We start from the raw sequence: 22,519 nt of genomic DNA on the forward strand, positions 1-22,519 counted from the left end.
GGTCACACATAAACAGAAAAAACACCACGGCGGTTGGGGGGGGGGGGGGGGGAATGCTCCTGTACAAGAAGGTATATTGTACTCGCCGGATCCGGGGCTCGTTCATTGAGTGTTTACTGTTGTTGTGCAAAGCCGCCCAAAGGATCTTCATATCTAAAGTATGTTGGATGCCTTCATACCGTCCTGCGGTCTTTGGTTCATTCTGCCGCCCCTTACATAAATACAGATCAGGGTTTTATTAAAAAGAACTGCTGCAGCTATGAAGTGCTGGTACCAACCTGCAGCAGCTTCTTACAGCTTCCCAAACTCTGACACTTCGCGGTGGAGTTGGAGCAGGTTGCTGTCCCCCACACATTACTTTTGTCCCATCACTATGACGGGCATCCTCTCTGGCCAATAGGAATGGGTCATGTGGGTGAGGCACAGTCCTCATCTCTATCAGGAAGCGGTGGAGCATTGCCTGTCAAAACAGGGGTTTGGACCTTCAGCATCCTTTAAAAATCCTCCTGTTCCAGGCAGGCACTTATGGATGTTGAAATATTGTGCCTACAGCAGTCTTTGCCTTTGTCTTTAGAGTTTGTTTATAGGAAGTTTCCAGTTGTACCAGTGCCACCATATTGGTCAGAAAAATGTGCGCATTGAATGAAGCCATCTGAGTATGTGATGACCTCAAAGCTCTGCCCCTATTTACACTTCTAATCATGAACTGTACAAAGTAACAAGGATTTTAAAGCTTAAAATGTATCTATAGCCAAAAATGCGTTGTTGGTGTATGTAAGTTAAACACAGGGACCAATTCAGGGCCCAGTCACACCATCAAGAGTGATTTTGGCCTCTGGAACGCAACCCGACCAGGGCAGGGGGTGGTGTGGCGGTGCATTGAACTCAATGACACCGCAGCCACGCCCCCTGCAGCGGTGCGATCGCCAGCACACGATCGTGTGGCACATTAGTGCCTGTGTTCCGGTCCAGTGCGATCTGCAAAAAATGCCCCAAAACAAAGTGATCCAGCTGGTTTGCGTTCCAGAGGCCAAACGCACTCTTGATGGTGTGACTCGGCTCTTGGAGATGATTTTGAGGATCTACAGCCGAATGATACACAAATAAGATACATTATTGTTAAGGCACTTAAATGTATTTTGATAGTTTAACTCCTGAGTTTAGTGTCACTTTAAGCCAGTTTAATGCTGAGCAGTATGATCTCTAATTATATGGCCATGCATATATAGTTGGTGAAATCTGATCAAAGCCTCCAGTGGTGAGATTGGTGATATTCGTGGTGTTAATTCCATTGGAAGGTGGCTACACCAGTATTTTGGTATTAGGTTCCCAACACAGATTATCAACCTACTTTTCGGTTTATTTTAGTTTGGTCGTTATCAAGCACATCACATTTTAGGTCCAGATTTCATTAGGAAGTCGGGTGCCTAATGTTACTTTAGAAAGCATAGTAGGATCTAGATATGAAGATTAGATTAATAGAGGATCTGTTCCATATAACTATTGTCACTTTTCTGGTACAGTTTAATTAGGACACATTTCCAGTATGAGGTTTGAAATATAGATTAGTAGTGGACCTTGAGCTTGGGAAGCACTTTTCTGAAAAGTCAGTCTACATAAAATAGTTCTTCATCTTTATTATTGATTCCAGCGATCAGTGCTTGCAGCTTATCAGATGGATACAAATTCCTGGGTCACAGCTATGATATAGTGCATAGCCAGCAATGAATATTTGTAATGTTTTTAGTAAAATAGTGCCGGTTCTCAGAACTCCATATTCCACACAGGTTCTGAAGAGACAATCTTGATCTTTCTTTAGTGAAAGGAATTTTGGTTATGATTTGTTGCCTGACTTTGCAGTTTGTACTCTTGTGTTGCTTTGAATAAGTCTTTTATTACTTCTTGAGGACAGATTTCACTGAAATGTACAGTACTCTAGCAGGTCTTTAAGGGCTTGTTCACACAATGTCTGGATTCGGCCCGGACCAGACCCGTGTGCTCCTGCACCTAAAATGCATCCCAAGGTCTCCCTGTGTGTTTTATGGGCTACAGTTCTCAACAGCGTGTTCCGGTCCAGACAGAAAAAATACTGCATTTCACATTTTCTCTGGTCCGGAAACGCTCAAACGCGACAAATGCACCGCACTGCAGCTAACATACTGACAGTCCGACTCCCCAAAAAAAGAAATACAAATTTTTTTAAACTGTAAAGCGTCAAAAACGTACTGCACACCTAGCACCGCGTCTGCAGATGTTCTCCAGAAATGGTGTGAACAAGCCCTTAAAGCAGAACTTCAGGCTTTTTTTTTTTTTTTTTGGGGTGATTTGCGATTTACTAATATCTTACCACTAATGATGGGTGTGTGACGGAGAATATGGTCACTCGCTTGGCACTTTCTCCATTCACAGCTGTTAGATACCCTATAGGGCACTACTGGTGGGGTTAAGAGAACATGTGGGTAGGTGCCGGGCGGGTAAGACTGTATAGTCAGTACTGTAGGGAGCATATTTATTCCCTTTTGGTCTGCAGAATATATTGAAGTTGTTTTCTTATATCTGTGGCTGTGCAGAAAATACCTGTTAATTTTGCCTGAAATCTTGTGAGCTAATAACGTCCTGTGCTCTCGGTTTGTGCACAAGGTGGGGATGAGGGGACCGCTTGCATTAGCTGCGGGTCCCCCCCCACCTCCGCAGCCGCCGTTGTCAATGCCGTGGCCCGGACCCGCATAGCTGCTCTGTGACGGGAGCTGAGTACACGATCTCCCTCTGATCCCCTCTCCGGTTCCCAAATGCAGGAAGTGATGTACATTACTTCACTTCCACATTCAGCTGTCACTCTCCAGCTTCAGAAGCTGGTGAAGCAGGTCTCTGCTTCATCAGCTTCTCTGGGGGTCCCTAGTTGACATTAGGGGTCTTGGAGACCCCTGATATCTCCATAACGAGGACCTGTCATGTAAATTGGCGATCACATAGGGAGCTTCTAAGCCCCCTATGTGATAGCAATAAAGTTAAGTGTAAAAAAATTAAAGAATCATCAATTTTTTAAAAGTCCCCTGCCCCCCATATACGCAAACATGCGTCGCATGCGCCTAAGTGCAAAAACGACGATTGCACCTATTGTGCCGCACATGTTACATATGGCCGCGAACATCGGAGTGAGAGCAATAATTCTCAGGCCATTAATTACTGATGACACTAAACTGATGAGCAGTAAAATCGTTTTAATCGGTGTGGTCATATTTTGCGGGCGAACGCAATTTTAAGGCTTGACATGTTTGGTGTCTATTTACCCGACGTGACCCCGTCTTTTATATTTTACCAAAATTATGGGTAATAATAAATGTTGAACATAAGGTAGGGAAAACTTTTTTTTTTTTAAATTTACAGTACTTTTTTCATTATATAGTACAGAATAACCCCCCCAGTGGTGATTATATACCTCCTAAAAGAAAGCTCTATGTGTCCCTAAAAATTTTAACATAAATTGCAAGGCTATAGTCCGGTCATGCTGACATGCTGACATTTTTGACTGGTGAGACGCCCTAAAAGTTTTCAAGCCTTTATAAAGCTGCCCACACACCTTACAATTATCTGCAGATTTTCTGTGGTCAGATGGAAAAGCTGCAACAGATTCCTCCATCTACGCTAAACTGTGGATGGAGTAATCTCCACCTGGGCCAATCTGTTGCACTTTTTCCATCTGACCACAGAAAATCTGCAGATAATTGTAAGGTGTGTGGGCAGCTTAATCCTGATCATTTTTTTTTTTTGCCATCCGTGTCCCATTGGGGAGATTTCCCTTCACTTCCTGTCCAATAGCTACAACAAGGAGTGAGAGGAAATTCCTGGTGGTCACCAGAACTAGTGTCCCCATTGGAAGATTTTCCAACTATTCCTGTTCTGTTGACAACCCAAGATTTGGGGTTTTCTTTCAGTTTCTCGTTCAGTGATGGCATTCACGAATACAAATAGAGAAAAAAAGAGAGTGAATCTCCCTAACAGGGACATAGGCTGCAGTAAAAACCTGACAGATGTTCTAATCCCTCTTCACTTCATCCAAAACTAAAAAAAAAAAAAGTTTAGACTTCAGTTGCACTTAAATATTTTCCTCCCGCTGTCAGCCAGACAGCAGCCATCTTCCTGATTGAGCATTTCCAGGTTGTGGTGTTGCAGCCGGTCAGTCTATATTTCTATAGCACTTTTCTCCCCAGGGATTGGTGCTGCTGATTATTTTGGTGTTAGGGCAGATAGTAGATGAGATGGCCATCTTGGACTTGCCTAGTAGAATACCTCAGTAGGGCCAATTTAGACGGGAGCCTGTTGATGTAATGTCATGTGGGAGGAAACCAGAGTACCTGCAGGACATCCATGCAAGCACAGGGAGAGCATGCAAACTCCATGCAGATAGTGTCCTGACTAGGACTCGAGGACCCCCTTCCCCTGTGCTGCAAGGTAGAAATGCTGACCGTTTAAGCACAATCAGTGTCCACCAAATCTGAATAAAAGAGTGCTTCAACTTGTGTCAATACTAAATGATAGGGATGCACCGAGTACCGATATTTATATTTCGGTACTCGCTGATACCGAGAACCGATACTGGTACTTCCGGTAGCATAGAGCCGGCTTCCCGGTCAATCAGGAAGCCAGGCGGCTTGTCATTACCCACCGCCAGGCTTCTTGATTGCCTGGGAAGCTGACTCCATTCTGTTTGGCCGGCTGGATGCTGATTGATAGGGAAGCCGGCATCCCAGCCAATCGGCGTCGAGGCCAGCCAAACAGATCTGACAATATGGTGACACGACCGCCACCCTGCAGACACCTCATTCCCCTCACATAGATCCTTAGCAGCAGTCATTACCGTGCCAATCCCTCGGCCAGCTGGGCAGACACCGCTCTCCGGGATCTGCCCACGTCTCCTTTGTGTACAGTGCCCACGTGATCGACCCTCAGCCTGCTACTGCGCATGCGCAGACTGCCCTGCGCTCTCATTCAGAAATCCTGTGCATGCGCAGTAGCAGGCTTAGGGCTGATCACGTTGGTGCTGTACACACAGGAGACGTGGGCAGATCCGGGAGAGATTGGAGAGCCGTGTCTGCCCAGCTGACTGAGGGACTGGCACAGTAATGAATGCTGCTAAGGATCTATGTGAGGGGCATGAGGTGTCTGCAGGGTTGGGGGTCGTGTCGCCATATCAGATTTGTCTGCCCGACTAGACACTTATTGGCTGGGAAGCCGGCTTCCCAGCCAATCGGCATCGAGCTGGCCAAACAGCATGGAGCCAGCTTCTCGGCTTTGTTTCCTCGAGGCACTGCCGGTCAGAGGAAATCTCCCTCTGACCGGAAGTTACAGTATCGGAGCATTTGGGCGAGTACTTACCCAAATACTCGGTATCAGCACCAATACTAGTATAAGTGCATCCCTACTAAATTAATTTTTGTGTATGCTAAAATCAAAATTAGGGCCCCTACAGGACTTCGTTGGGCCACCTTTTGCCTTCAATACTGCGGCGATTCTTCTTGGCATTGACTCCACGATGTAGTGGTGGGTAAAGGGCTGTGTATAGGGCAGAAATGTGTAAATGCCTCTTGTGGTGAGTGGGGCTGTAATGGGGTAGGGGAGAACTGGTTAGATCAGATCAGACTGGTGTTCTGTTGATTGTGAGAATATTTGTCCTAACCAGATCTGTCGCTATTATTAAAAAGAATCAAACAATTCCACAATGAATGACCGGTCCTCTTACTATCATTTATAGATATATATATATATATCTGTGCCAGCCTTGTATTGGTATGCTGCTAGACTTGCACATAATAAAATCATTCTGAACAAGACCAAATAAAATCCTAATGGTCGCCTCTTTTGCTAATCCTCCTCCGTCTACACAACGCGTGTGCAGTTTACGTCTAATTCCTGTCCTGCCCCATTATTGGCTGGTTCTGCTGACTGTCAAATTTCATGTTCCAAATTTACATAGGCAATTAACTAATGTCCCAGATTACAATAATTCCTAGCACAGAAATATCTAATTAGCCTTATGCTATCTAATGCTTTCATTTGCTAATGTGAATCTAAAGTATGACTTCACTTGGATTTGACGCATCAGATAAAAGAAAGAATAGAGGTCACAGCAGAGTCAGCATGACCACACTCTGGTCTCATACGTGACTCACGCTGGTTTGGGGGATAACGGTTATAAAAAAGCTTCTGTTTTCGTGAAATCAAAGCAGAATGTACACCTACAGTATCTACCAATGCACCTGCGTTGCAGCCCATACCATGTGGTGTTGTGTGCTGCATTAGCGAGGATGCTGCAAGTACCTTTTTCTTTAGATTAATTCCAGTTTATTGAGAGTGATTGTGCTGCTTTAATGCAATATACGCATTAACGTGCTCACACACAAGGGCCCTAAAGGCTTTTTGTATAAATCCTGGTATTAAGGTATACTGACAATTAACCCCCAATGGATATTTACTGAGGTTCCACAGACCTGTGTTTAAAGGCACAGTCCACCCATTGCAATTATTCAATAAATGTCCCTACATTAATAATAAAGGGGAGGGGTGTTTATTAAATGTTTACATTGCAGCCATCAGTGGATAGTTGGTACAGTGTACAGGCTCCCCGCTCCAAATCCATACGAAGGTACGGACCAACCATTATGGGGAGTGAGCATGTAAGCAGTGGATTTCAAGTGTGTTGACTTCCTCACTTGTGCTCTATGAAATAATCACAGGAGGTTCCAGGGGGAAGCAAGTAGGTGGTGGGATGTGACCATGCTTCATGTTGCTCTAAAAGTGCTTGGTGCCTATCTGGCCAAAGACTTCAGTACTTTTAAAACACAAACTTGGAGCCAATATGCAGATCAGAAACTGACTTTCTAATCTGCATTCCTGTTCCAGGTCAGCAACTCAAAGTATTAGAGACTGTACATGGTACTGATGGGGGCAATGGTAGCCCCCATATTTCTTTTAGCATAGCTTTAAATATGAAGTTTCATTAATTTCTACTGCTCCTTCATTGTGCCCCAGATATCAGCCAGACAGAGACTGCATTTTTCTTCAATGAGTTGTCTGACTCGCTGACAATAATGAGTCTTAGAAGCACAACCAGTGTGTAGCATTACAAAGCAGAAAAGGCAGAGCCTCATATACACTGATCAGCCATAACATTATGACCACCCGCCTAATATTGAGTAGGTCCCCCTTTTGCTGCCAGGAACGGCTCTGACCCGTTGAGGCATGGACTCCACTAGACCTCTGGAGGTATGCTGTGGTATCTGGCACCAAGCCATCAGTAGCAGATCCTTTAAGTCCTGTAAGCTACGACGTGCGGCGTCCATGAATCGGACTTGTTTTTCCAGCATATCCCACAATGCTCGATTGGAATGAAAATTTGGAGGCCAAGCCAACACCTCAAACTTGTTGTGTTCCTCAAACCATTCTTGAACCATTTTTGCAATGTGGCAGGACGCATTATCCTGCTGAAAGAGGCCTCTGCCATCAGGGAACACCATTTCCATGAAGGGGTGGTCAGTGTCTAGGTAGGTAGAACGTGTCAAGGTAACCTCCACGTGATGATGCTCCATATTGTTATTTGTGTGTTTTTAGACATTACAATTCTTTAATGGGAGCAAATGAATAGATGAGTGTTTACATCATACTGCAAAGGATAGGTTTCTCTGATCTCATTGAGCTGATTTGGCGCACGTCTGTCTAAGCAATTGAAGTAACATCTTAACCTCATGACGTTGGTACATAGAAGAAAAGTGATATGAATACCTATTAATAGCCAGACAGCGATCGGTGCAGTGCTAATTATGGAATGCATACTGTTATCATTAGGTGTGAGAATTACAAAATGCTTCCTTATGCTAGTTATACTTCTGGCACATGTGATTTGGAGCTGCCGTTCAGATTCCATGTGTTCACTTATCTGTTTGGTTTCTAGGGTGCTTTCCATGTTATAAAATGAAAGTTGGATGCTTGTGCTGGCTGTTTAGTGTGGATTACATTGCAGACATGTCTTCGCTGATTGACTTCCAGTTAGGATGTGCAATATTTATGTTCCTTAAAAACTTAATTTTTTTTTCTTTTGTGCTTTTGCTTGTTTAACCCCTTCATGACTGAGGCCTTTTTTTCATTTTTTTTGTACCCATGTTATATTCCACACCCGAACAGCCCCGATGCTGGCGACGTACACTGTACGTCAGTCACGAAGGGGTTAAACAAGAACATCGGGTCCCCATCCTCCTCCACTGGATGTTTGGGATAAAATCTAACTTTGGACCCTCCCTGCTTATACCTGCCTAAAGGTAACAAATTCTTTCCACGTTGCTACAGATAAATCTAAACAAAAATTTTTTTTTTTTTTAATGTGTCTCAGTGGTTAGCATGCTTGCCTTGCAGTGCTGGGGGTCCCTGCTTTAAATCTTGGGCAGGATACTGTCTGCATGGCATTTTTATATATGCTCCCTGTGGTTGTATGGGTTTCCTTTGGATACTCCCACACTCCAAAGACGTTCTGAATGGAATAAGAGTGGAGCGCAGGAAGCGGCCAATGTAAATAACATTGAAGCGCGAGTAAAGCTTTATTTTTGGGGAAAAAAGGCCCCCAGTAGCTTTTAGCCGTAATGCGGTAGTATGCACAGCAACTTAGCACATTATGGCAGACTTGCCTGCCAAACTGATCCCCTCCAATGTTGCACTTCCATCTTCTTCCTGGTGGTCTTCCAGGTTTCGAGTTTTCAGGCACTTGATTGGCTGGGCACCAGTGATGCATGCACACAGGAGTTGGGGGTCATCTTGCCTATTGCCCGCTATATGCTGACGGCACAGAGCCCCGCTGCAGCCGCACTGATCCTAGCGATATTGTCTAGAGCAGTGTTTTTCAACCTTTTTTGTGCAAAGGCACACTTTTTTCATGAAGTCTAGAGCCACCCTGCTGCCTGATTGACAGCTGTCCCGCCCTCTCCCCATCTGTCCTCCCAATGAGCACTGAGGAGAGGAGAGCGGGAATCCCTGTGGGGAGCGTTGACTGACAGTCACCGCTATCTATAGGGAGAGGATTGTAAACTGAGTGATCAGTAGTATGTGATTGCTCAGTTCCTGATCAATGGAGTCGATGTGTGACAGCTGCACTCAGGTCGGCTCTAATTATGGGGAAGAGTGTATTTCACTCTCCCCATAACTCTCCTTTTAACATTCGATTTTGAAATAAAGGGAAATCTAGTGTATGGCCTGTCAGCAGTTTTTTTGAGCCTTTACAGGCATTTTAACTAGGGATGCACCTATATATTGGCCGCCGAAACATATCGGCCGAAAGTGCCATTTTCCTGCCGATACATTGGCACATCCGTGATTTCTTTCCTCCCCGCTGGGCGCTGCTCTGTGTCCCAGCGGGGAGAAAGTGACAGCCGGCCGAGCGCTGTGAGCGGCCGGCGTCTCCTCCCACACAGCTCTGCCGCCTATCACAGTCCGGCAGAGCTGTGTGTGGGCGGAGACAGTGCTGTCACAGGAGGATGGGCTCTCCTCTCTACACCGCTCTATCAGCCTCCTGTGACAGCGTTTCGGAGAGAAGAGCGAGGTACACACACTCAGCAATCAGTGATCGCTGAGTGTTTGTAGATAATTGAGGACAGGGTATGGTTAATATATCCTCATTTATGAATGAATGGGAAGTGATCTACATCCACTCCTGTTCATTCATAGTTGTGGTTATAGTAAACATACCATGTCCTCATGTTATCCATTACAGGAACACTCATAGGGGATTCCTGTTCATTTATAACAGGGGCTGCAGAATAAGAGATTGAGGACTTTGTGTTCTCAATCTCTTTTTCTATTTTAAAAGGGAAATATCAGGGGTCTGTTTAGACCCGTAATATTTCCCCGAAGCCCCTAGAAGTAAAATAAAAAATAAAAATATTTAATAAATAAATTTTTGTTTCGGTTTTAAAATTTCCATTTCGGTGCACCTCCTAATTTTAACAAAAAATTGTCCTATTCATTCTTTCATGACCGATTAATTTTTTTTATTCAAGTCTTTTATTGGGATTTGCAAAGCGTGTACCACATGCATGTACAAGGCGGCAGGAATGGGTGCATGTCCCATGCTTACAGAGGTTAGCTATATAGATTGATTGGTTCAGGTTCTAGGTGAACGGTTTAGAACAGTCATGGCAGTTATTGGGCAGATTGGGTGGACCAACTAGCTGGGATCTTAACCTTGTATAGAGGGACCTTTTTAAAAGTGGGGTGTGGAGAAAGGAAAAGAGTGGAGTTTGGGTTTGGAGCTGTCCTGGTCGTCCAGGATTATGTAGAACGTAGTCCTGCTTGTTGTTATTGGACAGCTTTATTTTTTAAGGAAAGGTTAAAGCAATGGATGTTCAGGTTATGGGCAGACACCCACTCCGTTCTCCATCTGTTAGGACCTTCCGGGGTGAGGATTTCATGTAGCATTCCTGTCTTCCCTGTTAGAGGCCCCATGAGAAGCTTGTGGGAGATCAGTCTGCTAGCATCTTTCCACAGCTGAATATCAGTTTTCAGTGGATGGATTTTTAAAAGCAGGCATGTCAGTCTGGTGTTCTGTGGGCTTTATGTAGCCCTATAGCTCCTTCTTTGCATCCCTCAGTGGTGTAAGAATTTAGATGGATTGATTAACGGTTGGTAAAATCTTCCCTACCTAACTTTTTGTAGATCAGTATTTTTGGAAATGTTTTAATAGGGTCTAATTCCACAACTAATTTTCGATTTAATCTGAAAAAAAAATGAAATACCATCCTTTTAATTGAAAATAAAATACACAAATGATGTGTTACAAACAAAGTTTACTTAAGAATAAAATTGCATGCACAATTGTTTTGCATTTGCAATGCACAATTGCGGTACCGTGCGATTCAGTGCGGGCAGTCACACTGGGTGGGAGGCACATTTGGGTTGCCACTGACTGCAAAGCACCTCCCGCAGCAGAATTTGTTAGGCCAAAACCAAAATGACTGACTTTTTTTTTTTTTTTTTTATCTAATAATTGTGAGCACATGACACTTGAATAGCTTCAGCCAGGGATTGACGGCTGCCAATGGCAAGATTCCGCAGATAGCTGAATGGAAATACAGCAGTTAGTGGGCTGGTGCAATAGCCAGCCTGCTATTGGCCATTTCAAATTGCAGTAGCCAATAGCAGGCTGGCTATTGCACCCGCCCACTGCTTGCTGTGCCCTCTTCCCAGCATAGAGGAGAGAGCTAAGGGATCCAACTAATAGGTGACAACTTTTCTCATTATTGATTATCAATTAATCGATTAGTTGGTTGCAGCCCTAATAAGGCCCCATAGCGTAGGACAAAGTGTAAGCTGCAATTGTTATCATTTTAAGTACCAAAGTTCTATAAAGTTTTTCTTCTGTAACTTAGTAGATGTGTTCCTCAGTAGACATAATGTAGCCCTCAAAGATTCTGCCCAATGGATTTTTGAGGGTTGATATGCCAGTTTTGACAAAACAGAGTTCCTGAGTATTGAGACTGGTTGAAAAAGTCGTTCCTCAGCTCTTGTTATATTGGTTCTGGGACAACAAAGCTAAACCTCTTTAGTGAGGTGCAGCGCTGGAACTAATTGCAGTGCAGCAGTTGACGAATGGCGGCTTCAGTCAAAGGACGGTCACACAGTTTCACTTTGAAAGCACTTCTTGCTCAGCAATGTAAATACTCTTCTGGACTCTTCATATTGCTTAGTAACATGGGCCAGTCACTAAAAAGTATGCTTTTCAAGAATCAATGGGGCAATTGTGAGCCTTTCCAAAGCACATTATTGTATTGATTAAAGAATATACCAGCTTGTATGAATGAAAAATAGTGATTTAAGTAGCCTAACCTAAGCTACAATGACCTGGTCTCTGCCTAGCAGAAGTGTTACAGATCTGTTCTGTCATTAGAAGCTGCAGAAAGCCTTTTTTTAGACAAATCCGGTCTGGTAAAGACCTGGGGCCCATTTGCACTGTCTGGTGTGCTGCGGTGCCATTGATGGAGAGTGGCACCCCAGTGCACCTTCACGACATACCTGTGAACTAACACACTACCTTGCCCTGCGTTGCCGAGAATGCTGCCAGAGCGATGTTTGTCCATTGTCGTGCATGTCCGACCCATTCAAATTAATGGGCTACCCTAATGACAATGCACATGATTGCACTGCAGCTGACCTGGCTGCTGTGAATGGGCCCTTATGCTGGTCATACATTAGGCAATCCAGTCAGATATTAATCACAATAGTTTGTTTACAGTGACCAAATGATTGAAAGGGTGATTGAAAACAATGTCCAAAGATAGAAATGTAAAAATGTGTAATTCAAATTTGTCTAGGCAAAACAAAAAAATGATAGGTACAGGAAACTATCTTTCACTTCCAGAAATTATTCCTAACTTCCTGTTTTAAGCTGACACACTCACTGCTGTACTGAATTCCCAATCAGTGTTGCCAGCCCTGCTTCAGTTCTCAAACCCTGCTGGACTACAGAACACCACCTCTCCTCTTCCATAAAATAAGAGGAAGGAATCTGGCAGGGTTGGCAACACTGCTTAGGATTTATCTGCAGCAGAGGCAGCATTCTATCTGAAACTTAGACCTTTTCCTGGCAGGCACATACTGTATAAACCCAAAATATATTTTTATTATGCCTCAATCGATAGTTTTCTTAAAGCCCATTTCCACCTTTTTTATGGAGGTATTTAAAAGAACAAACAAAATCGCAGCAATGTACACCGGGTGAAGAAGACATATGCAGTTGCTGTATATGAACACACAAACTTGTTTTTGTTAGCTTTACTATTCATATCCTCATGGAAATGGCTGACTCTGTTCTCTGCAAGCAATGTGTGTATATTACAACTGTATATATTAGTATTCATAGTGGCAACCCCCTGGACAGTGTATTGTGTGTAAAGGCAGAGTTGGTGTTTAGTGATCATGTTACACAGAATCACAGGGAAGTGGGCAGGTGTTTATAGCCTGCTTCACAATCCGACCCTGGTGTCAGACTGAATTTCCTGTGGAGAAAATTTGGAATTTGTAGGTTTCGGGCCTAATAAGTTAATAGAAAAAAAAAATTAAGAGCCTGCTATGCAAGCCATGAAAATGTGCACACATACATCATCACTGCACCTCTACATTACCACAATAAATGTTGTCTACTTACAAAGGTGGGAATGGGCTTTATGCATTAATTTTATTTTCTAATATAATGCACATTTCCTTTATGTAGTATGCATTTATTATTTTGTAAGGTGGAATTTCCCTTTAAGAAAACAATAGTGAAGCTTGATGCCAAACATAATCAATAATATGCTTTCGGTTTTCATGCATTTTAGGGCTTGTCTCAATGGCCTTCAGTTCACGTCAAGTGGGGTTTGGATCCCCATACAAGTCTATGGAATTTCAAAACCTGAGAAGCAGGTCAGATGTATGGGTCAAGTGAAATCTGAATGGTCTCAGGAACAACTCGGACCTCAATCCCAGATAAAACTTTAAGATGGCATAAGTCTATTTCACAGCCAGCTCTGGTGCATTCCAGCATGATTCGCTGCTGGAATACACTGGAGCGCATCCTGGCCAGCTTCCTGTGTTCAGGAGCAGGAGTGGCAGTGCGATTGCCCGCACCATAACGCGTGGCAAAACAATGCCTGCGTTCCGGTCCAGTGCAATATGAAATAAATGCTGCAAGCACTTCTTTTTTTTCAGATCGTACTGCAGCGGAATGGAGGGCATTCCTGTACTTTGCGTTCCGGTGCCGGCGATCACACTGTTGGCGGGGGGCGTGCCTGTGGTGCCATTGACATGAAAGGCACCGCAACGCCCCTCCCGGCCCTGAACGCAGGAAGCTGGCTGTGATGCGTTCCGGAGCTGGTGTGACAGTGCCCTGAACCTGTGCTTCAGTATAGGTTAGGTCTCATCAGTCACTTTTAAAGTGTATTGCCAAGGTCATAATGATATGTGTGGAAGCGTATTGCAAGCGATCTTCTGGACATTCTGTGTAATGAATTTTAGCATATATTATACATTGAAAATCTAGTGCAGTTTGAAGCTGTACAGTACAAAAACAGGAAATGCATCCGAAGCCGACTGCATTTGGAATTCCTGTAGTGCCAAAGAGATCAGCGTGTTCCTTCCATACTGATCCTATTCAGAAAAATTCCGTGCAGCAGAGGCTGTCAGGCCACATGCCATAAAAAAAGACTGAGGCCTATGATCAGCCCACAGGACAACCCCACTGTGTTTATTAAACACATCTGCTAATAAGGTGCTAATTTCCCTGTAATCTCCCCTGTCATATTGCCATGTTATATTTGAAGCTTTTAAAAGCCACAGTCTTTTTTCAGGAATACATTATGAGCCGGCATAGTCAGCATAAAGTGCTGTGATCATTCTGTGAGCAAAAGCTATTCTTGTTCATTTAAATGTCATGTGTTTCTCAAAGGACATCTATGGCACGGAATGTGTTATCACTTTAAAGGGGCAGCACATCCAAGAGCAGATTGATGGGAGCCTGTGAAGATAGAAATATGGGCGCTGCCATTGTCAGGCTTTGGGTCTGTTATACTGTTCCTGCCTTGAGTCACTCATCTGGAACAATCGTGTTGGAAAGACGTTGGAGGACCTGAACTCTGTGGCGTTGGTGACTAAGAAAGGAAAAATGACTGTTCACCAGTATTGCTGACTTAAGCCGGCCCATACAACGGTAGATTTTCTTATGAATGTTCATAGGAGAAATCTCATCACGTTTGATAATGCCCTCGGAGGCTTGACGAATGTTGTACGAAATTGTTTCATTTTAACTTCAGATTTTGGAATGAATGGAGTTTCCTGAATAAAAACCACATTCACTGTTATAATTCTGTCCATTCTAAAATCATTTTGTATCCTGTTCTTTCATCAATTTGACCCATTAAAGAGGAACTTTACCCATTTCTTTCAAATAACCACAAACACACCTTTTAGAGATGTTTAGTAATGACAATCTATAAACACCGGAGTCGGTTTCAATTAGTTTTTGACCGCAGTGATGGTGGGAAAAAAAGGAGCAGGATAGAAAATGTGCCCCGATATTTGAACAAATGAAATTCTGACTGGCAATGTGATTTCCGTTCCTGAAAAATCCTACATATTGTAATGCACATGTGGAACTAAAACGTTTGTGGTCCCGAACATTCACCATTCTGAATGGTATGTAAGAACCATACAAAGGTTTCTGTATAACACATGCAAAATTTTATTTATAAGAAGATTCCAGTATATTGTAATACAAATTGTATGTCTACTACAACCCTATAGGCTGATGAACACATAATGCACATAGAGATATACTTCTAAATATGCAATATACTTACAAATGTGAATAGACTTTGTATTGTTCTGTGGCTGAGTTCATAAGTGTATAAAATAAAATAAATCCTGTTTAGTACATCTGGGGGTCTGTTGACGTAGGAGTTTTGAATCACATTTTTGGGGATATTGAATGATGGCGATGACAAAATTGAATGCTCTAGTTTTAAAGTTGCTAAATTATATTGACATCGCCGACAACCTGGCACAAGTGTGACATTAGTGACTCAAGCCACCCCTGTACTCGGTACTATGACCTATCCCTTTGTCCACACCTAACATTTAATCCTTCCATCATGGCCTGAAACTCATGACGCACTGGGGATTTCATTTCTGCTACAGAATCTTCCTTTAGCTTTTGCTGCTAGAAAAAAAAAATGAATTGCAGTCAATGAATGGTCTGTGTTGTGGAAACTCCAAATGATTTGCAGTGCAATTGGTGAATGATTGATTGACGTTTTGCAGCATTGTGAGCTAGCTAGAACAGAATCTTCAGCCTTTGTAGTTGTTGTCCAACTCCGCTCCCAATTATCATGACACATCATGCAATTTGTAGCTGCCTAGGTAAATATTGGAATCGGCTACTACAGTGACACCAGTAATATTTTCCCCCCTCTTCACTTCTCCTGTGCTCATTAAAAATGCTCTCAACAATTTTTTTTTTTTTAACTAGTGATGCACAGATACTGGTATTACGAGTTCCGATTTTTTTTCTTCCTGTATTCGCTGATACCGAATAACGATATCGGAAGTCCGATTCAGGAAGCCAGGTGGCGTGTAATGACTCGCCACCCAGCTTTCCGATTAGCAGGGAAGCTGCCGCCATGCTTATCACTAGGTGACGCGAAAGGATGGAGCCAACTTTCTGGCCAATCAGTAAGCCGGGCAACGTGTAATGACGCAGTGCCTGGCTTCCTGATTGGCTAGGAAGCCGGCTTCTCACGGCGTTCGGCTTCCTAATTGGCCGGGCAGCGTGTCATGACTCGATGCTCGGCTTCCTGATTGCTCGAGAAGCTGGCCATTCAGGAAGCCGGGCTCCTTGCAATGATGCGGCATTTGGCTTTCTGATTGGTCATCATTACAAGGCGCCCGGCTTCCTGATTGGCCAGCTTCCCGAGCAATCAGGAAGCCGGCTTCTGGATACCGTAAGTATCGGGCAAGGCATCTGAGCATTTGGACGAGTACAGGTATTTGCCCAAATACTCGGCATGGGCACCGATACTAGTGTCGCTATCGGTGCATTCCTTTTTTTTTTTTTTTCTACAATAGTATACAAGAGTTGGGGGAAGCCTTTGTAATGACTTTATAATGGGGGTGGACCTGGGAACTGGATGCTGAGGATGTTGCTATATTCCAAGAGGGGGAAAAAAGATTCCGTTTGATGATTCCAGCTGCTACAATATCCCCAAAAGTAAAATATCTGCTTTTGGATTGACTCTTTTTTATATAGAAATCTCAATATATTCATCTTGATGCAATATTCCATCCCGGTGTTAATGTCAATAACGTCTTCAATCTTTTCTTTCATTAGACTATGAGAAGACACAGAAATGAAGTGACCATCGAGCTGCGAAAGGTAACTTACAAGAACACACAATAAAAATGTGTTTTAAATATATGTTATTGTTATTTCTGTCCCTTGTGAAATGGGTAAGCAGCAAATCTGATGTCTGTGTCAGGATAACTTGACAGCCACTGAGTAAAGCACTGAATGCCTGAATGCTTAAATTCTGTTCTTTCCAATATCCTCGTTAGACAGAACATTGACACCAATATCTGAAAAGGGGTGAGCATACCTCCATGGTAAAATAAGCAGCGACTCATTGCAGTCACTCATGTATGTTACTTTTTAGGGCCCGTTCACACCAAAATCGGAAGGTAATAGGAAGTCATCGTAAGGTCTGTTGACTTGTGCCTGTACCTTCTGATTTTCCTTCCGATCTGTTGCTTTGCGATCTGTTTTGCAATGGATGGTAACGCAAGGGCACATAAAAACAGTGTTTTTTTGTTTTTTGTTTTCTTTTTACGGATTGGAACGGTGTGAACAGGTCTCATTAATTTTTTGGGTTAACTTTCTTTGGCATCGTTAAAAATCGGATCACAATGGATCTGGTGTGAATGAGGCCTTTAACCCCTTCATGACTGAGCTTGTTTTTGGTTTCTGTTCGTAAATGACACACTTTTGACATTTTTGCTGTGTGATTCTTCCACGTCAGTAATATACTTTCTTACAAAGTGCACCCACACATATTATATATTGTTTTTTAGAGGACAGATAGGGCTATATATTTATATCACATATGTGTGTCTAATGCCTCACTTAGGACAAATACAAATTAAAAAAAGAGGAAAAAACGTAAAAAAAAACTTTTTTTCCCAGTTTTGATTTGTAGTATTTTTTTTAAACAAAACCAGCACAGCTAAAAAAAAATGCAATACATACATTCATTTATTTGTCCCTTATTTTTAATTTTTTTACACTTTTCACTATTTTTGGTAATTTATTTACACTTTTCACTTTTTTTATACAGACAAATTTTATTTATTTAATTATATCAGGCAGTCATTGTGAATTAATCTCACTATTACTGCTTGATAAATTAATACATTTTTTTTATCAGGCTGCTTCAAACTTCAGAACAGCCGATAATAAGTTAGTGACACTGATCCTGCAGCAGTTCAGGATTCAGCTGTCACTAAATGTTTTCTGATTGTTAAACATTCTACTTTCAAGAATAGATACATTATGTGTCTAATACATAACATTTTGTATCTATTCTTGAAAGTCAAAAGATAAAAAAAAAAAAAAGCCAGTATAGCTTGAGAGAGATATCTCTCGATCTATACCAAAAGCCAACATGTGTCTCTGCTTTGCTGTGACTCTCAGACACCCGATATTAAGGTATCGGGTGTCTGAAAAAGGTTAACCCTTTCAGTAATGGATCTCTAGATAGTTAGACATCTATTACTGAAAGGTAACCGCTGATTCTCAGCGGTTAGCAGCCTTCTAGTGCAGCAAATAACTCGTCACGTACAGTGTACGTGACGAGTCATTTGGTCCCTTTGTGGCTGGACGTACAGTGTACGTCTCCCGTCACGAAGGGGTTAAAGTACCTCCTTAGAGCGGTTATAGGCGACCGTACACATCAAAGAGAGTGCTGGGAAACTGTATTTTCATATTGAATGTTTTCATGGCATTAGACCCAAAAGGCTGAGGGCAAACAGACTCAGAAAGACTAAAAGGGTCAGCAGTTATATTGCCGGTGACTTTTCGGTTGACAGTCCTTACAAAGATCCAACAGCAGTAGCTGTCATTTTAGAACTTTGGTTCTCAGCTGGTGGGTCATAACCCAGAAGTGGGTCGTGACCCCGTGTTCAGTGGTCACCATATGCCTTCCACCTTTCTAGGTGAGAGGCTCCTCAGCCTTCCCCTAGCGCAGCACTGTGCAGCCATTCAAAATATGGTACCTGGCACCAAGTGTTGACTTGAGGTGGAGTGGGCTGGGGTTATGGCCCTGAGAGAGCTCCATCCATACGTGCATTGCTTGTACAGCTCCCATGCGTGTCCTGTAGTGATGGCTGGACTGGAGTGTTGTCACATTCTGGCTCCCGACACCTCCTTCAGGCTGAGCAAGGGAGCTATACAAGCAATGCACATGGAGCTTCATTACAGCACAGCAGCCCACACTGGACCCCAGTCTAAGGATCCACTCCAGGTTCTTGTAAGGTAGGGAGACTGGGTGGGTTAAAGTATGAATAAATATATATATATACATTTTTTTTGGGGGGGGGGGGGGATTGAGGGCCCGTTCACACTAGTACAGTGCGATTAACGCACTGTACAATGCAAGTGCACCTACCATGCATTCTGGTGTGGGAGGTGTGTTGCATTGCCATTCATTTGAATGCCACCCCAAATGTACTTTCCACTTGCAGTGCAAGTTGCCTGCACCGAACGCACGATACCAAAATGCCATGCATTCTATTGCAACTTGGGTCACGACTTAATGACAGAGGACAAATGTGGGTCCTGAGGTTACACAAGTTGAGAACCGATTTAGAACACATCATGAGCCATCGGTGTAACGGTTGTGGATGGTAGGTAGGTGGTTAGTCTGTGCCCAAGCTGCGTTAATACCTAAGCAGTGTCATGTGCTTGTGGAACACTAGGCAGGGTATCATTTTGTACTCATGAATGCATAGATGAAAAGGGCACGCAGTGTTCTTAAATACTTTCTATTCCAGTCAATGAAGAGATCACCTGATTGAAAAGTGGGAGAGTTACATATGCTGAAAGACCAAAGACCATCAGCAGTTTGCTTACTGCTTGTTTTTTTTACATTTGCAGGCTTGTCATAGTGAATGTTATAATCTGGTATTTGCCTGGTCATCTGAATGCTGGATTAAAGCTGAATTCCTGGCAAACGGCTAAATACCCAGTTGAAATACATATGCAAACTGTTTTATGCGCCAGAGGATTTCTAATTCTGATCAGCTAGTCTTGTGATCTGGACACACCTTCCAGATAGCATAGGCAGTTCTTGAACTTCTGCAGACTACACATTTAAAGGGGAACTGTGACTTTTTTTTTTCTTCAACACGGTGTGTGAACTTAGGGGGTTCTAACCCTTCCTCACACTTAAGTGTTTTGTTAAATACATCTCTCCCCTTGACTGCCTCATTAGGGACTCTGACAACAATAAATCCTGGCAGAGCATCGAACCCCTCACCATAATATACTAATTTAATTTTTGTTGGTGTTGTGCTCTATGCACAGTACAACCTGGTTCAGGATGTAAAACAAAACACAGAGAGCGCCTCCATCGCATAAAAACTTTTATTAAAACTAGATAAAAACAAGTGCAATGGTACTCACAAAAGTCGAGTTTAAACAGACATGAAAAGGATCTTTACACGAGGGACTTAGCCAGCGGGCTGTATGCCCTCACTGATGGTTTACGCGTTTGAGGACACGCCTCCATCAGAACCAACTGGTGATTGGTTCTGATGAAGGAGGCGTGTCCTCAGAAACACGTAAACCATCAGGGAGGACCATCAGAGTCTGTTTCCACAATCATTGAAGATTGTCCCCTTTCCTGGACTTTAGCCGCTGGCGCTGTTATAAATTGTCTGGTTCAGGATGTGCCTGGACTGTAAGTATAAAATGTAAGGGCAGCAAATGGATGAGGTCACCTTTGTGCTCTCACTTCCTGTAAGCATGTTACCTGGTAATGACGGAGCCCTGATTTAGCTCCGATTATTGCCTCTCCCTCTCATTGAGTGCTGCTGTACTGGAGACTATGGGAGACTGATGTATAAACGTAATTGAATTGATTGTTGTGGATTCCAGCTATACTGTATATACACTTTTAAAGCAGAACTCCAGGAAAGAATAGAAAAATCAATAGCCTGTTAGAATCAAAAAGCAGCTTTTGCTACCATACACTGCTCCCATACTGAGCTGTCCCTGCCGTACTTCTTTTCTCTATTGAGAGAGTTTTCTAAATCGTGTGGGTTGAGTGATGGCCAGCATCCTTCAACCCAGTTTCTGTGAGGCCACATGCTCTCCTGAACCATCCTCAGCCTGTGACTGGACAGTAAAGGAGAAGCAGCACAGGGATGTCTTCATTTCTATGCCGCTCTGCTTTTTGTTCCTTTTTGGCATACTCCTTTGCAGCACATGAAATAATTTTGCTCCTTGTGCTGTTTCTTCCTGTCCCAGTCTGAGCTCTGCTGTTCAGTGGCTAAAAGAGGCTGATACCAGGTCAAGTTCAGGTATTTGCATGATTTGCGTTTTCAAAGATACATTTAGTGTATTAATGATCACAGAACTGCATTCACTTGTGTGTTGTCCTCCTGGAGTTCAGCTTTAATTCTTTATATAAAATACTTCTTGCGTTTTTTGTCTCATTGCTGGATTTGTGCTCAGAGGCTGAAGCCATAATATCTCCATAGACTTGTGAAGTAACAGATTTCCTTTTTATCTTCCAGAACAAAAGAGATGAACACCTTCTGAAAAAGCGAAACGTTCCACAAGAAGAAAGTTTAGAGGACTCGGATGTTGATGGAGATTTCAAATCTGTATGTTTGCATCTTTAAGCCATTCATCTTTTATACTTCATTCCATTTGTAGGCGTATGGGACTTATCTGACAGATCCGAGGCTTGGGATGGGTTTTTAATTTTTATATCCTTGATTACACCTCTCACTGACCAGTTTCTAACAAATGGCAACAACATTTTCCGGGCATTGAAGTTGAGTAAACGTTCATGTTTTCCGTACAAAGAACAGGAGATAATAGGAGAGTGGTCGCCGTGAACCACATACTAAAAGCATAAAATCCACTTACTTACCGCTTGCTTAAACACATCCATTGAGTGGTTGATGGCCATGGAACACTGCAGGTGGTATCCCAGTGACTGCCTAAAAATGAGCTGCTTATCAGCCTCCAGCATATGCATTGTCCTATTCATTTGCAGCTAAAACTTATGCAGCAAATTGGGGCTGGTCATCGCCTACCAACTATGAGGGCCCTGGGAGGGAGAATAGGTGCATTCAGTAGATTCAGAAAAAGTAACATTTTTAATGAAGGCATTTAATAAATGTGTTTAAACTAATGAGCCTTTTTATGTTTCCTTTGCAGCAAAATGTAACACTAGAAGCAATACTACAGGTATGTTCACTGTTGTGGGGTTTTTTGTTTGTTTTACTTTGATTTTTGGTCAGCTCATAGATATTGTTTCTCAGAGTTGACAACATGTGCGTTGAGTGGTATATTCAAAGATCTGCATGAAAAGGCAAGATGAAGCTGCTATAAAGCACAAGCTTCTGGAATGCACACGTACTCTCCTCTACTGGACAGCCTTTGGGTGAGGGAGCGTTTTCCTTGTGTGAGAATATGGCAAATCTAGTGACCGTTATTTGGCAGGAGAGGGAGATTGGTGTCCATTACTGTACATTGCAGTGAACTTTTTGAAGAGAGAAGTGTCTTGGTTAGATACTGGATCTCTGACATGGATCCCCTTCTTTCCTATACAATACCCACCTTGGATGTTTGAGTCGCAATCCAGGGTTCTTCCCACCGCAATGGACCAGGCCAGCCTGGTATGCATGCGCAGAATGAATAGGAGCAGACTGGGTCCATGTTAATGGT

The 22,519-nt window shown here is 43.0% G+C and overlaps 1 protein-coding gene across 1 annotated transcript in view; it reads left to right on the forward strand.

Annotated features, from left to right (window-relative positions):
* The window catches only part of KPNA3 (karyopherin subunit alpha 3), a 42,774-nt gene that overhangs the window by 3,484 nt on the left and 16,771 nt on the right, over positions 1–22,519 (forward strand). Inside the window, exons 2-4 of the mRNA XM_018560140.1 lie at positions 16,898–16,942; positions 21,358–21,447; positions 22,010–22,039. Of these exons, the coding sequence (XP_018415642.1) occupies positions 16,898–16,942; positions 21,358–21,447; positions 22,010–22,039 (165 nt within the window). The remainder of the gene's footprint in view (positions 1–16,897; positions 16,943–21,357; positions 21,448–22,009; positions 22,040–22,519) is intronic.

This window comes from Nanorana parkeri, unplaced genomic scaffold (genome assembly GCF_000935625.1).
Source record: "Nanorana parkeri isolate BGI_ZX_2015 unplaced genomic scaffold, ASM93562v1 scaffold434, whole genome shotgun sequence".
In the NCBI taxonomy this organism is placed as follows: Eukaryota; Metazoa; Chordata; class Amphibia; order Anura; family Dicroglossidae; genus Nanorana; species Nanorana parkeri.